General features: G+C 38.9%; 1 protein-coding gene across 7 annotated transcripts in view; it reads right to left on the reverse strand.

The window, feature by feature from the left end:
- Positions 1–1,941: 1,941 nt before the first annotated feature.
- The window catches only part of SPAG9 (sperm associated antigen 9), a 62,497-nt gene continuing 47,333 nt past the window's right edge, over positions 1,942–17,105 (reverse strand). For 5 of the 7 annotated variants that reach the window (XM_059486059.1, XM_059486057.1, XM_059486056.1 and 2 more), the window contains 10 exons: positions 16,788–16,910; positions 16,163–16,243; positions 15,617–15,684; positions 14,269–14,417; positions 13,044–13,215; positions 11,979–12,092; positions 10,271–10,309; positions 9,234–9,410; positions 8,723–8,860; positions 1,942–5,639 (listed from right to left, as the gene is read on the reverse strand). In XM_059486059.1, coding sequence (XP_059342042.1) covers positions 5,524–5,639; positions 8,723–8,860; positions 9,234–9,410; positions 10,271–10,309; positions 11,979–12,092; positions 13,044–13,215; positions 14,269–14,417; positions 15,617–15,684; positions 16,163–16,243; positions 16,788–16,910 — 1,177 coding nt within the window. In that variant the 3' untranslated portion in view covers positions 1,942–5,523. The remainder of the gene's footprint in view (positions 5,640–8,722; positions 8,861–9,233; positions 9,411–10,270; positions 10,310–11,978; positions 12,093–13,043; positions 13,216–14,268; positions 14,418–15,616; positions 15,685–16,162; positions 16,244–16,787; positions 16,911–17,105) is intronic. The other 2 variants (XM_059486060.1, XM_059486058.1) reach the window with 1 other exon arrangement.

A 17,105-nucleotide genomic window follows, 5' to 3' on the forward strand; every position in this document is an offset into this window, starting at 1 on the left:
TGGGAGAGCTGTTTCAGGGAACCTGAGGCTTGGTTGCTGTAGGAAGGCTAGGAGAAGGGAATGCTCAAGCAGAATGAGTTTTCTCTCGGGCTCCACATTTTGTTTGAATTGTAAGAGCACCATCTTGTGTCACAACTCGGACTGCTCCTGCTCTTGGCCAGAAGAAGCTGAAGATGAGTGTAATAAGCACCAATCCACATCTCTTCCCTTCAGCTCCCTTCCTGCCATCATCCTGAAGTGTTTTAAAAAGCAGGAAACTATTTGCACTCAAAATACACTTCTTTTTTTAAAGAAGTGTAACCACACAGATTCACAGAGTCCTGCAGGTCCTGCAGGTCCTGCTAGTTCAGGTCCCTGGCCAGAGGCCCCTCACAGCTTGTTTTACAGTAGAATTAAAGGGCACTTGTGCATCAGAGATCACCACAATGGTCAGTACCAGCTCCAGACTGTATTGTACAGACAGGACACTGAAAATGGGAGGTGAAGGCAAAAAGAATCCCAATTTTTAGTTTACTATTTATTACATTGTAGAAAAATGGAAATAGTCTCCCTTAGTAAGTTTGAGGTTTATTTTTCCAAGCAAAAATAGTGTTTTTCAATAAAAGCATTGGCAGTCAAAAAGTTTAATAGTGTGTGTATTCTGCCCTGAACACTTCTTGGTGTAGGAGACTGGTACAACTGAAAACTTTTTAGAAATCTACCTCAGAAACAGTGAATGCTTTTCCCATTATCCCATGTCCAGTGCAGACAGGTTTGTTATTTCCAATGGCTTCAAACTCCAGTCTCCAAACACTACTTGTAACTCCTTAGCTCAGTTCAGAACTCTATTCTCTTATCTCTCTCAACACCAGATCTGAAAAATTCAATTGCTTGCGCACAGACCTGAGGGCCTCCAGGGCTGCTGGAAGAGCTGAAACATTTCCAGAGTGAAGATTTATGTTGTTTCTTCCCTTTTAATACAGACACAATCTGCTTTAGCAGTGTGTGACCTGCCTGGGAATGGACATGGCCCCAGAATCATCACTGTAAGGAGAGGGAAATGCACCAGGACATATGTTCTGGAGAGGAAAAAATCTTCCAGGAAAATCCAGTAACTAAGCAAAAATTATGGTGGGTTTGTTAAGCACCAGGTTTATAAAGCTTCAAGGTGGTACAACAGTGGTAACAGGACAATTGGTAGTTCTCATCCATGGATGATTCCAGTATTTGCACATGCATTTGTGCAAACAAATCTGAAGCATTTTTGTTCCGGAAGTTTTAAACAACTTCATGTGAGCCCTACACCAGGGCCCAAGGGCAGCAGTAGCACCTGCAGTGACACTCATGGGGAGGGCAGGGGGGGTTTTGTGTCCCCAGCACAGTTTTCTGCACCCAGTGGGGCTCCCTCAGCCACTGGGAGTAGCCAGGGGTTCTTAGGGACACTCCTGACACACTGATCAGGACACACAGCTGGGACAAATGTGCCTAGAAAGGGGCAAAGGAGCTGGGAAAAATGAAACCCTGGCTCTGGCCAAGCGTTCTGTTCTGCAGACACCATGTCCTCATTATTCTCCCTTAAAAACACATCACTGCCTTTGCTGAGCAGGAAGTAACCAGCAGGCATTTGAGCTCTGATGAATCTCTGCTAAAACAATTTCAAAAATAAATCTCAGTGTCAGCATCTATTTCATCTGATATAATCCATTTCATCTGAGCTGCATTAAGCACATCTCCTCCAGATTTGTATCTTAACAGAGGCACAGACATCATAACTTTTCTTCACAGCTTTTGTCTGAGCCCACTATGAGAGAGCAGGATAACACTAGTCCCAGACTGACTCAAACACATCATTGATAATGACAATATTTGGCATTAGTGTAAAATTCCCAAAATTGTGTCTTCTGATAGCACCAAAACTCGGCAAAATTAACATGAGATTACAAAGAACACAATGACCCAATGCATGTTTCATATACATATTTATATATATTTCATGTACAAAGTTACATTCTGAACCTCATGGATTCAATAATAGAAATAAATACTGAAATACCTACACTGCTATATGAGCTCTTCTGCTCACAGAAAAGAAGCCTCAAGTTTAACAGACAGCAAGTTTAATGCTGTAGAATCCATCTCAGATTACAGAGGCAAGTAAAATTGAGCATAAAGTTTCCAACAGACAAAACTTTCAAAAATTACAGACCATAAATTGTTTAAAATATATGTTTAAAAGATTGAGAAATGTGCATCAACAAAATTAATAAAGGAAACTTAATCTTGTTAGAGGGCGGGAGAGACATTTAGTGTATAGAAAAATGCTTTGAGGTGCAATATAGGTTGTTACAATATGGCATAACCCTGTTAGAAAAGAACATTTAATTTCCCTAAAGAAGAACTGTATTTGAGTTTACCATGTCTCGTTTTACAGAGCAAGGCCTTCACAAGGCCCGCCTCAACAGGGCCATTTACAGAGTGCTAAGTCAGGTTGAATCCTTTGGTAACTTTTATAATACTCACATGGAAATAAATATTCAGTTGCACAGCATTTTTTAAAGACATACGTTCTTTAGAACAGTTAGTATATTAAAACAGATTAAACATTTGTTTATTACTAAGGCAGCCTATGATAAAGTGTCTACGCCCTGTCAACTCAATCCTAGCCGGTACAGGAAGACCTTCCCAAGGAATGGACAATGCAGCCTCACCCTCACCATGCAAACACCCCTACCCAGGCAAGTCACGTGCTGCATATTTTGTGCTCAAAATGTTTCCAAACTATTAACAAGCTGTAGATATCAAGAGATTAGCTCCTATTTATATGATGCTTTAATCACGAGTGTAATGCATAAACACATTCTTGAGACAGAGTTGAGGGTGCATTGTCATCACAGTGCCTGGGATTTGCGTGCTTTATTCACCTTTCAAAGTGGCCTTAAGGGGAGTTTATACAACCCAGCACACTGTGATGGCAACAGGACCCAATTAATCTACTGTACCTTAGGACAGGGGATAAAGTTTTTAAATGAGAAATAGAGAGAAGTGCACATGCCTTTATCTACACTCATAGTGCTACACAGTTCAACTACTGTCTGCTTTAAAACCCTTCCACTTTGGGACAGAAGCAATCCATCATTCTCTGAACTATTTGCAAGGGCTGGCCCACTGAAGTGGCTAAAATGGCACAGTGGGCCAGCTCCATTTGGCAAAAGACCGGGTACACACTTGCCAGGTTGCACTGCTCCAGCTGGAGCAGTAATGCCACTCAGAGAAAATAGCTTGTCTTTAATAACAAATTAAATCCTACAAAGAACCAAGGAACAGAATTGTGCGCTTTTCTTCTGAGAACATGAGAATGTGACAATCAACCAGTGACTAAAAAACTTTGGAGATTGTGTTTTCCAAAGAGAAAAAAAAAAATTCAAGAAAATGGCAGGAAATGCAAAGAAACGGCACCACTCACAGTGAAGATTCTACACAAACGTAAAAGTTTAGACAGCATTTTTCTTAAGACCTCCCATCAGTTAATTCAGATGTGCTTCATGTTCAGCATACATGCCTATAAGTTTAAAATAGGTCTAAGAGTGTTGACTCAGGTTACTTTTGTATAATTGGTATTTGTATAATTTTTAATAAGCTTCCAGACTTTATATTTAAGCCAAAGTACTTAAGGAGTGACATTCAAGATGAATATGGAAAGCAAATTATGAACAACATGCTCTCATTGCTTTTGGCATTCTTGAAGAGAAAAATACTACCAAGATATTAAACATCTTTAATAAGGATTTTTACTACATAGTTCATGTCCTAAATACATATTTACGAGAGGAACAGCTGTGTACAAAATATGTTGCTTAAAAAGTATTTATAGATATAAATCTAACCAATAGACCTGAATGGAGATTTTCTGGTTTATCAGCTATGATATGCATTTGAAAAAGCTGCCTAAATATATATTTACACAACAGACCTCAGCTAAATGCGTTCATTTTAAAAACTAAGAAAATATATAGACATATGTTTGTCTGATAGACCAGAACTGCTCCTATTGCATAAAAATGTTTAGGCAGTTTTAAAAAAGTGTTTCTATATTTACTCCTCTGAAACTGTTCAGTTCTCTCACATAATCAAGTTACTTAATTTCTCTGCTAATCTGAACAGCTCCAGCCTTTTGGGGGTAAATGCTGGATGTACATTAAAACCCCTCAAAACTTTTACTTTCCAGAGACTAAATTAAAGAGCAAATCTGGGTTTTTAAATCTTCTGAAGTACAGAAATCATGAAGTGTTTAACTTAGGTCTGATACTAATGCAGAAATTTCAATGTAGAAGGAAGACCATCTTAAACTCACATTTATGGTTAAAAAAAATGATGAGTAGACAGAATGTCAGCCTAAGATTAGTCTCTTGACTTTTGGTAATTTTCTCTGTCCTTGCGTTACCAGATAATATTGTTGCTGAGTTATTTATTTTTTAACTAAACTGGGGTATGGAGCCACAAAAAAAAAAAAAAAGACAATTTGTACCTAATTATCTGGAACTACACTTCCTTTCATGCCTTAGGCATCACCTTTACGATCTCATTGTGTAGAATGTGTTTTTTTTCTTGTACACTTTCAGTCTTTTCTCATGCTCTAATTGACGTCTCCAACCTTCACACACATAGTGCCTTATGAGTTTGAACAGTTAGGCAGAGAAGATCATTCTAAGTGCTTAGGACATAAGGGGTTAAGAAAAGAACAAAACATATCCCCTGACTGAGAATTTTACAGTTATTTTCCAATTTATATCAACCTAAGAATACCCTTTAGAACCAGAGTTGTTCCATGTCAGGGAAATGGAAAAACATGCTCAAAATTGCTCATTACTGAGGGCAGCAGTTGTCAAACTTTAAGGTTCAATAGTGAAAATAAGATTTTATTTAAATATTTTCATTTTAATTCCTATACAGCCTCCTCTTTCCCCCCACAAATTCTGAAGAATGTAACAAATTAAACTGTGTACAGTGTATAAGAAAGATTATCCAGGTTTGAAAACAAAAGCTGAAATATACAGTTTGCTTTAGCCCTCACTAAATATTTGGATGAGTCTTAGTAATCCATCTTTTAATTTGTCCATTTTTTTTCATACCCTGGGAATAACTTTGCTGTTTTACCCAATGCATTATACAGTGAAATGAAGCTCAGTTGGAACAAAGCTGAACTCAAGTGAGACTACCAAAGAAGTGAACACATGAGATTGCTGTGGTACAGTCAAACTGTATCAGCTGCTCACTGTGGTGTGCACACCAGCTGGAGAAACATCTGATTTCCTCACACTGTTCCATTTAACACAGGTGCAGTAAAACAGCACAAGCTAATTCCTGTATAGCTGAATTATGACAGGTTTCAATATAAAGTTAAACAGCAAAGAAATGCTTCAACATCATGTAGTGAAACAGGTTCACAAAATAAAAAAAAACAAAACATGCAGAAGCATTTTTTTTTTTTTTTGCTTCCCCCCCCCGCCCCACCATTTTTAAGATCTCCAACTGCATCCTACAGGCTCACTCACTGCCACACATGACTTGCCACACTATCAAGTGACTCCTCTCAGCTTTGGCTACAGAAGGTTCAAGTGGTAGAGCTTCTCCCAGGAGTTCAGATTCTCCTCCTTCATCACCTGGAACAAAACAGCTTTGATTGAGGCAGCCAATAACCAGAACAGCATCAACACCACATGCAGCAAGACAAGAACTAACACTAAAAAGACAGTGTTGCCATATGCTGATATAAAAACATATTAAAGTCTGTGAATGTAAACAGAGTGTGTTGCATAATTATCTCAGAGCCCAGCATTCTGCTGGCAATATTCTTTCCTTCTAGCCCAAAAAATAATGGCAGGTTCATAAGTATCCATATTCTACATGTTTCATTACTTATAACTCTTTAATGAAGAGAAACCTAACAAACCCAAACATATAAATGCTATGGGACAAGAGCTGTAATTGAGCACATGTGAGTCAACACAACATTCATGTCCGTGGTCAACCGCTCCCACTCTTTCCTCCTGTTCCAGTTATTCCAGCTTGTCACAACTCTGTCCACAGTGGCAAAGACAGCCTTGAGCATATTCTCCATCATTGCTCTTCACAAAGAAGAGCAGTTTTGTAGCACCAGAACTCTGGGTGACAGCAGCTGACTGGGACCAAAAGTGACACTGAACTGCCCATGGACAGTCAGGACCATCAATCCAGAAGGTCTGTTTTAATCACAGGAAATAAGAACTGACCTACACCTTCAGGAAGGTGCCAAATCAGATTTTGGCTGATGTTCTGGTTAGACTCCTTTGGAGGGTGCTGAGGGAGCTAAACACAGAGTAACCCCAAAGTTTGCTAGGCTCATGTGGCACTGGCTGGGCTAACACAGCACTGGCACTCAGCTCATGGCTTTGCCATCATGCAAGGGAGAGCAAAATGAGCATTTGGAATGTGGCTGTTCCAGCTGCCCTGAGTGACCGCAGCACTTGAGCCTTCACTGCACTGTGGCACAGAACTGTCTCCAGTCCTGCCTCTCACAGGAAATCCAACACGGTCACCCCAGGAACCTGCTTGTCACTGATTAGTGGGATGACAGGATTTGGAATGGCCTTACTGGGTTTTCCTTTGTAATGGTTTATGTGGGTTGTTTTGCTGTTTGGTTGGTTTTGAAAGACTACAGACAGATTTAGGCAAAAGGTCAAAAGCAGGTCTAAGAGTTGTGATACCTTTTTATACACTTTTTGTCAAGGTCTCCAGCTGCAGACTATAAGCACAAAATCACAACAGCTCTCACTTTATTTCCCCAAAGAGTTCAATTAAAAAGAAGATATATGTTTATACAAGAAATCTTTTATGGGCTAGATCATGCCAAACTGCCAACTAAGAAAAGCAGTGATCAAACAGCAGTGATGGGCATGCAGAGATAAGTGATTTACTTTCCCAATCAAAAATGACTAAATTTTACACTGAGTATTCTTCACTTAACATGACTTGTTTTTAGTCAGTCTGCATATTTAAGTAACTAAGGACACGTCTTCTGGCAGTTTGAGACAAAAGATTAACCTGACAAAGAAAGACTGAAAGCATTAACAGGAAGGTGATACATGACTCCAAAGCAGAGTTTCAAATAAACCTTCTGACACAGTCATTCCTGTTATAGATGAGTAATTAGATGGTTGGCTCTCACAATTAAGTGGCAAATGTTCAGAGAAATTTTGTAGATGTATAGTTATGTTGCTGTAATATGTCCTCCCCCTTGCATTGGGATGGCCTTGGTAGCTGGGGCATCTGGGGAGGGTCAGCTTGTTATTACGGTAACACCTGATCTCCAATCAAGATGTAAGAAAGTGAAGTCCACCACTAGACAGCAAAGAAGGAGTCGACTGATGAGACTTTGCGAGGAGCTAGAGGTATAAAAGACGGAGCATCCAGTTTGTAGACAAGCACATGGTGGTTGGGTCCTTTGCTCCCAGCACTGTATTTTTTTCTTATTTAGTCCTTTTGTTGTATTTTTGTTAAGTGTGAAAAGTGCATATTATATGGCTCTATGCAGATATTTACTATATGTATTTTGTTGTATTGATTAGTAGTGCTGTATTAACATTTTAATAGTATGATAAATGTAGTTTTGTAGTTAAAATTGTAACTTTTGTAGTTAAAATTGGAACTATGTAAGTGGGATAATTTTTTAAGAAAGAAATAAGGTACTCGCAGCAGATAGCAGCCACAGGACACCTAAGTCTTCAGAGATAAAGAATTTATTGTTCTCTAATCAGAGGAAACTGACTTCTTCCTGCCACGCTCAGGATCAAAGACGCCTTTAGGATAAGGAGGAAGAAGCTGTCATGACCAGACCAAATCCTTTGTTTGAATGGAATTCATGCATCATGTATGGGATGTATGAATATTCAACGGGCTATTGCTTTTAAGGGTTAATCCTTTGCTAACGGGTGTCCTTTTTCGGGGTTGCGCTGCCCAGAAAAAGGTATCCGGAGTCCATAACTCTTTGTTTCTATTGTCTCATAATGTCCTAATTCAAATTGTCCAAATTATTACTACTCTAATTGTATTACTATTTTTATAACCATTTTACCAGTATTAAACTTTTCAAATTTTAAAAACAAGTGATTGGCGTTTTTCACATTAAAGTTGAATAAACCTTTGAAATTTTAAAAGTGAGCATCATTTCTCACATCCCAAAGGTCATGGTTCGTTGGGAGGAGGAGAAGCTGAAGGTGTGTGTCAGAATAAAAATATTTCTACCCCTGCAGTGTATGGTAAAGATTCTGTATACTGACCACACAAATGCACTCACTGCAATCACAGCAGCAGTTATTATGTGGTTAATTGCTGTTATTAGATTTCTAGAGTCCCATACTGCTGTTATTTGATTTCTAGAGTCCCACACCTTCTCTCAGTATTTTCTTATGGCTGCAGATCTTCACAGCACAGACTCCTTCTTCTGCATGTGGCTCCTTCAAGGCACTTCCTGACTGCCCAAGCCACCCCCTTTTATCCCAGTTATCTTCACTAGCCACAGCTGCAGCCCAATGAAGGACATCACAGATGCAGCCCATCAACAACAACTGGGACCTACCAGGGCAAGGCCTATATACAGATATTCAAGTACAATACTGATATTTTACTAGGACTCAAAGGCCACCTCCACTATAGTTAATACCCTTTCAGTAAGAAGTACGACTCATTTAAAGCTCAGATTTCTTACCCATTCTGAAGTCAATGTATCCTTCTCCACCGCTTATCACCAACATTGATTTTAAGGGACTCTGGTTCAAGGACTCCTGGGCTTGTTTATCAGCTGTTAGATCTGTTCCACTACTACTCTGAGGGCAAACAACCTGACCTGGGTGGAAAACAGAACACTTTTTTATGCCTTATCTCGGAGTAAAAACTTCTGTGCTTGGTCATTAGATGACAATGTCTAAAGCAGTTGAACACCTTCTTAACATGCAAGTGCTCACTTAGCACAGCACCTTTTTCACAGAAGGAAGCAAAGTCCCTGCTTGTGATCAAGCCCTTTTCCTCCCATTACACAGGGCTGTATTTAGCAATCAGACAAGCCTTGTAATTAAAATACATTGTTTCTGAGAGTACTCTTGCTATCTTTGACTAAGCACTGTGTTCAACTAAGTGAATGGAGGAAAAAACAACAAACAAACAAACAAAAAATCCAAACAAAAAAACCACCTCTCTTAAAGGTGGTAACAAAACCTCACCTGGTACTGCCACAAAGAATTTCACAGCATCCCGGTGGCCGTGGAAGCAGAGCTGTGCGTGCGCCATGGAACAGTAGGGGATGAATGTCCCTGGAGTCACTTTGTCACTGTGCTCATCTCCATACACACGGATCACACTCCCCGGACGGTTTCCAGAGCCTGCTGCTGATTTATTGGCTGTAAAAGAAGAGGTTGTTTACGACTTCAAAACACAAAATGCTGGAGTGGTTATTTGGTAAGAAACCTTATGGTACAATCTAAAAGCTAAAGCCAACTTAGGTAAAAATGAAACAGGAGGGCAGCAATGCCAATTCAAGACAGAGCTGGAAAGAAAAAGATTGCATGCTTCGTTATTTAAGTACATCAGAAAATGGAGCAGGATTCTTATTAGTCTAGCATAAACACCAGATTTCAATATCCTACTTTTGGGGAAAAATAATTTGTGACAGGACTGTGTCTTTCAAAGAAAATAAGTACCTCTAATGTGTTTCAATATGAGCAAATTCCATGTACTTAAACATGTAATTAAAGACAGTTTCATTCCAACTAATCATAATGTATGCCCTTGCCAGCAAAAATTCTCTAGAAACAGCCACCTGTGGCCATGAAAGAGCTACCCTATTATCATTCTATATCTACATTTTACTGTGAAGTTTTAAAATACATTAAACCAGAGAAATACTCATGCTAGACATACAAGCCATCTCCATTCCAAAGACTATCAAAGTAGTGAATGAAACAGTGATTTGTAACAAGACAGCAAATGATGTGGATTAATGACAAAGTTATAAGATGTGATATCACATTGGCTGGAAGAGAAAGTCTATATGAGAGTTCAGCTGCAACACAGGATGATATGCTAAACTGCTGAGCAGATTGGTGGCCATTTAGCAAACATAAAACTGCTGCAATGCAGTAACTGCAAGTGGAAAAACATTTAGGAACATACAAAGGGTAAATCTATAAGGAGTGGGAAACAGCCTCAAAGTGGCTATTATAAGCCTGAAAGTAGGTTTTGGTTCAGAATCTGCACTTACCCCGCAGCCCCAGTAAACGTCCCTGGTGGAGGATTACAGCTAGTGAGAAAGGAGGAAAGGGGAATGGATAGGTATGACAGTAGAGGAGAAGGATTAATGAGAACCCACTGCTCATATTTTGGTTTTTGATAAGGCAGAGCTTAAAATTTTAGCTCCTAAAAAAACCAACAGATATTTAATTACCAAAGATTCGATCAAATGTCACAAAGAACAGCATCTTACTATAGAAGTTCCAGGACAAAATAGACCACAAAAGGACTGTCACATATTTTTAAGTTTATTATTGATTAGCAACATTTCCCCTTTCTCTCTTTCCTTGACAGGAGGCTCCAGAATAATATAGAATGACTCATGTTTTCAAGTACCCTTTTGGAACATCATCTGCTGCCCTGCTACTAAGACCCGGGGGATTGAGAGATGACACTGCTTATGCAAGGATGTAACTGCTTTATTACTATTTCTGACCAAGGTTCTCAGCCCCACTATCAGGCTACCCCCAAAAGGCTGTTCTGATCCACAACCAACCAACAGAAATGAAATGCAACTGAACAGCTTTAATAGGGACTTCTTCCTTCACTCCTAGCTTAAAACAAACTCCTCTGGAAACATTAATTTAAGCTTGACACAAATTAAGACCTATCATTTTTGAAAGCATGATTTAAAGTGTCTCAAAATCCATGATAGGAAGTCTGTCCTTCCTTAGTACATTCATGCAAAAAAAAAGACAGTTACTGAATGGATGGACAATGCAATGGAACAACATGAGAAACAATGCATGTGTTTGCTGTTCAACAAAGCAGACATAACATGAAGAGTTTTCACTATTAAATCACCCTAAAACTCCACCTGTCAGACCACACTATTTTCTAATTAACAACAGTACAATTAGGACTATCATAGGCCTGCATTTTATTTTCTGAAACTTCTGTCCACCTGTTATAACATTAGTCTCAGGCACAAGTGTTGAGGCTTTAATTTCGTTGTTGTTGTTTAAATGCAATCAATTTACCAAGCTTTACCTATTTAAGATTTGGTTTGCCCTTGAGTGTTCTTTTCTCCTGAGATTCAACTGCCCTCAATTAGTTTCAGCCATGACAAGAGTCTGGGGTCTGTTACGAAGCAAAAACCACAATTTACATGATTGGAATGTGCCCTGGATGTTAGTGCCCTGTCTGAATGTATTTACAGCTCCTGTAACTCTGAACGTGTCTTTTAAAGCAATCTGTGCTACTTCTGTTCCAGTCCTTTATATGCAATTTGTGATTAATTCTCAAAAATTAAAGCCAATCAAATTGTATTAGCAACAACAACATCAACATGCTCAAATCAAAGAAAAATATATTTTGTGATCACACGGCAATCAAAAATAACATTAATAAGAAAACTAATGATGGCTCGTATAAGCAATAAATATCTATCAATGCTCTTAATGCTCAGAACACCTCTAAGGCTTCAAAGTGTCTCTTTGATTCAAGCCAACTCTGCTCAAATGGCAGTACAGGAGATTCTGGAGATTTGTTATTTTTTCAGGGTAACTGTAACCACATACACAGATATAGGGGCTGAACATCCCACAGGCCAGATCTGTTACAAACCTGGCAGCCAAGTTTTCTATCCATTAGCAAGCACCTGAATGCTGTTTAATACTCTCTCTTTTTTTTATGCCTACAGCATATTGCACAGTGCTATTCATTGATATTTTACTTACTTTCTGTTAATGGAATGGAGATGATGACACCATTTCCTGTTCCTACCCATAAACGATTACAAGACACCATAAGTGCTGTGATTCTCACAAATGAGAATCCCAGTTTACCAGTACCTAAAAACAAAAGACGCTTTTCATCAAAAATTATGAGCAAGAATAATTTTAGTTCTACAACAGAGAATCTAAAATCCAGCTCCCAAATCACACACACAAGTAATTCCCTCCCACTTATGACAGAAACAAAGTAGAGGAGCACATTTAAGTTGTAAAGATAACCTAGAAGGCTACAACACTGTAATTAAATTGAGAACCTATGTTTAGAAGTCTAACATTAGCTATGAGAAAGCAAAAAAGGTACTTAATGCTGCACAGTAAATTTTTTTGGGGCTTACCAGCTTTTAAAACAAACAAAAAAGTGAGCTTACAGACATAAGACAGTGGTTTGTAATCCATTTAAATTAATTTCTCATTTGTTAGCGGGGGAGCAGAAGGCTGACACGAGCCATGTGCAATGCACAGCAGTGACTTGTGAAGGATTTCCCAGAGCCTAATTACCTGTATTTGTTGTGTAAGGTATGTGGTCAAACTGCTCTTATACAGATATTAATGAAAATAATCAGAGACCCTACTAGGTTCAACAGCAATAAAAATTTCTTATCTTGAGGGTTTTTTTTTTGAAAAATTAGGCAATTTTTCCAGGCAGGTAATGGATTCTTCCCATTTTTAGCTATAAAAAATTGTATCAGTATAGAAAAAGAGAAAGATTGTAGTGTCTCTACTGGTGCCTGCCCAACTCAACCACCACTTTCCTCATTAGTTATGAGTTTTTAAGGACACTTTACACACCAGGTAAGGTCAACAGACTGAAACAGAAGATCCATCACCCCCATCATGCTTCATAGACTGACTTAGGCTTCTACTTCCAGATTCAAGTTTGTACAAACTGATTTTAACTGGTCTTTCCATCGACCTTTACCCCAAATCTGCAGTAAGAACTGCCTGATCTCTAGCAGGAAAAGGAAGCTGCAGAGAGCAAGAACACACCGGTTTTTCCTGGGAACTTACCAAGCATTTTGCTTACATAGGGCTCAATGTCCACATCCTGCAGGTGCTGATAGGTGTGGGCGTGGTAGAGGCGCAGGGTGGAGTCCAGGCGGATGGACACCCATACCCCATCCCCCACCCATGCCAGCTGCCTCACTTGGCTCTCCCTCCTTGGGTGGGCATCAAAGGACTTCTGTGAAACATTGAGGTTCAAATGAGAAGGTAAAACAAAGGGAAGAGTAAGAAAGGTTTCTCTGTTACTCTCATACAGTCTGAATTGGCAATTTTCAATCAAGCACAACCCTCTGATTTGCAAGATCACAGACAGTGTTTAGCTCAGTTACAAATAGCATGTGATGCTCTAAAATTGCTAATTCCCTTCCCTGAGTGTGATCTCAAAGCTGTAATTTCCTACTTGGTCTTCATCTACACATCTCATCCCAGCCTGCTCCAGCTTGTGTCCCTTGAACCTGGAGCCTTTTTGGGCTGACATCCTGCTGCCACAGCACATGGTACATGTGCCTAAAAAATGCCTTTCTTCCTTGTTCATCATGACTGACTTATAAACAACCCCACCATGTGCAAAATACACACTATCCACCAGCAAAACAATCAATTTCACTTGTATATTAACTTCATTTCAGTTTTCCCATATATATTTATAGTCTTCTTCACAAAAACAGGTCATTATTGAGTGACTGATATTTTCAGAAGAGCTGAGCAGCCACCCTCAAAGGCCTGGCCCATGTCTCAGGCCAATTAGCAGGAGCTGAAGCACTTATATTGCTCAAGGCTTGCAGAAACCTCAGCCACTTTCTGCTCTTGAGATGACAGACTAAACACTGCAGATACAACAGCAGCTCACACACCTTGCATAAGCTTTTCTCTAACTGGAAAGAGAGTACATTCCAAATTAACGCTTGCAAATCTCTGCACATGGGTGGAGAACAAAATGAGGCACACCCAGAATATGCTGGGAGCTGGCTGTACAAGCTCTGCACAAGCACACTTTCCAGTTTCTGGCCAGCCAGAAGTGGAGAAGTAAATCTCCCAAAAACTGGTTTCAATAAGGGAAAACTTTCTCATCATAGCTTTAAGTCTTCCAAAGCAACTATTTCATAAAACAAATTTGCTAGGTAGCCTGTTTCTGTACTGATGAAAACAGATGCTTCCAGAGTTACTCAGGAGTCTGAGCTGCAGCATTAAAACACAACATTTAATTATTTTAATCAGCATTGGAACTTACCTCTATTTTCATGGCCTTTGGATGAACAACATAGATTTTGTTCCTATAGCCACACCAGACCTTGTCATGTACCACTGTCATGCACCGGATGGAGTGGTGTGGCCGGCCCAGGTCCAAGAGGTGATAGTTTGACAAATCCCACTGACCATCTGCAAAAACAGGAAGAAAAAAAGTAACACAGAAACCTGTGTTTGGTTTAAGAAAAATTTAGAAGTAAAAGCAACTATCTTAAAAGTCTAAGTTTTTAAAGTATTGTAATAATCTGGGTAAATCTGTACAGGTTTTATGGCTAGGCTCCTCTTAAACAAACAGCAACTAACATCCCAAATGTTAAGTTTTTTAAAAAACAAAGTTGTACAATGATTCAGGTTAAAAATTCAGCAAACCATTTTTAAATCAGCAGGTTGCCCTGTGATACAGGCTCTGCTTGACTACGACCAGTACCTGTGACAACAAACAGCTTCCCATACAGCACCAGGCACCTGCTGCTTGGCAGAACATAGAAGTGTTGGCCAGTGCAGATTTATTTAAAATATGCTGCAAGGTCTTAAAAAAGGCACCTGAAATCTACTAAAAACGTACTAAATTTCATCATTCAACACCAATTAAAATTCTTCTGTAGACTGAACTAAGGCCACAGATCATCAATGACATTCACTAGAGAGGCTTAGGTATTGCGAACCACTGCAGTGAGCTTTAAAAAAATAAACAAAACAAAACCACTAAAAACAACTTCATCCCAGCTGCATCTTTTCCAGTATTTGCATTAGTGTTGTGCAACCTTTTAAATTCTTTTAAATGCTGAGCACAAGGATTTAAGCATCACAAGGAAAAGATGAAATTAATAGGGTGGAAAAACAAGCTAATACATAAGTTTCAGTTGCTCCATAGTAAGACCTTCCCCTCCAGGTCCTATTTCTGGAGGCTGAGGAATGGGTGTGGTTCAGGAGCAGTTTGAGCAGAAATTCTGAAGGGATGCTTACAAAAATCTCATTGAAGGACATGCCCAGAGACAATTTTTATCACTAATAAAACACAAGACATGACTATTGAGCATAATGAAAATTGCAAGACAGATGATAATCAACGCAGACTTTCATATGGCATTTCCCTATTTAGCAAATCTATCCCATTCTCCATTTCAGAGTAAGAAAATACTCCATAAATGCACGACAACAGTGCAACACAAGAACTTGAATCTGCAACTGAAATAAGAAATATTTCTCATAAGAATCCATAAAAAGGTCAATGGGGAACACATTATCAAAACATTACTTGTAAATGGCACTTTTTTTTTCCTAACTACTGTTGAAAATTCCCTGGTTCCCAGATGCAACAGAATTCTTACCAACTCCCCGGTGAAAGATCGCAAGCGTCCCATCTGCCAGCGCAACCAAGACTATTCCTTTGACATGTCTGAGGAAAAAGGAGGCACAACAACACAGTCTGTTAGACTGCTCTGCTCAGAAGGCAAGTTTAAAACTAGGTATAAACATTTCATATTTCAGCATATTTTTTACAGTCATTTTTTATTAGCCCCGGTGTTTTGATTTCTACAATATAGCTCAAGAGAAGGGATGTACCAAGGGATCAAAATCCAGTTCAGAGAGATTGAAATATATCTGGTTACAATGCCTGAAGAAAACAGCAAAAATAGCAACCTACAACTGTTTTGCATAACTACAGCTCATCCTTTGGGCTGTGTATTTCCAACAGGTACAAGATTCCTTTTATTTTCCTTACTCCCTAGAAGGTTTCCACTGTCCCTCAAAAAGCATGCAGGCAGTTATGGCAACTGACATTCCCAATATCTGAGGAGGAAATAAAAAACTACTTTGGAAAGTATTTTAACAGAAATTCATTATGATTTACATGACATTCTTTCAGGACTTACACAATACTGAGAATAGAATCTTTAAGTTTAATGGCATGAACACATTTCCTCCACTGGGCCACTGACGAATGAACATACAGGCTGCAAAGACAAATCAGGAGGGATTAAAAGCACTACCGGACAAAAACAACCACAAGCAAAACCCTTATAAACTGAAATCCACAATCAAAGAGAAAACAAGTTTTCATCTTCCACTGGAAATTATGTGTACACTGAAAGGAAGAACTACATAAGCAGCAGAATGGTTTTTTCAGAGGTCTAAAGCATTACAAACTCCCTTGCAGATCCATCTGCAGTAAAAATTACAATACATTTTTCTAGCATACTAAAATATTGAAAACTATTTAATTAACAGACCATAACAATTTCTTTGAATACAAAAAAACCCCAGAACTTCTCTGCAGATAAAGTGTTATCTAATAAAAAAGGACTTGCTAATCACCTACAATACTTCCTTTGAATTCTGTAATGCCTAAAAACTGCAGCAAAGCATTCAAGGTTTTGGCTCTCTTTAGATCATCCTGTGCTTAATCTTGACTTGAGACGGTTATCAGGCCTGTAGGCACAAGAAGCAAGTTTAAAGCAATGATTATAAATAAATATAACAAGATGAGCACTTCCTTACCATCCATTCTGTGCTCCAAGCCACATGGTTGGTAAAAGGCTACTCATTTTTTGTGCTTCTTCTCTCACTAGATCTTGCTCGCTTGGCAGAACTGCAACATCCTTATATAACTGTGACTCAGTACTAGAAAAAAACATCAGTTAAAATACATTTAATGAACTGCACAGATTACTCAGGCTATAAGCCAGGTGTTTACTTCACAATTCAGAGTTCCTACACTACCTTTTGAAGTACATGAGATGTTTAAAAATACAGTAACCACACATGAAAGTACAATACAGATGTAAACCTCAATAACCACAAATTTCCTCAAGTGGA

The sequence above is a fragment of the Ammospiza nelsoni genome, chromosome 19 (genome assembly GCF_027579445.1).
Source record: "Ammospiza nelsoni isolate bAmmNel1 chromosome 19, bAmmNel1.pri, whole genome shotgun sequence".
NCBI classification, from domain to species: Eukaryota; Metazoa; Chordata; class Aves; order Passeriformes; family Passerellidae; genus Ammospiza; species Ammospiza nelsoni.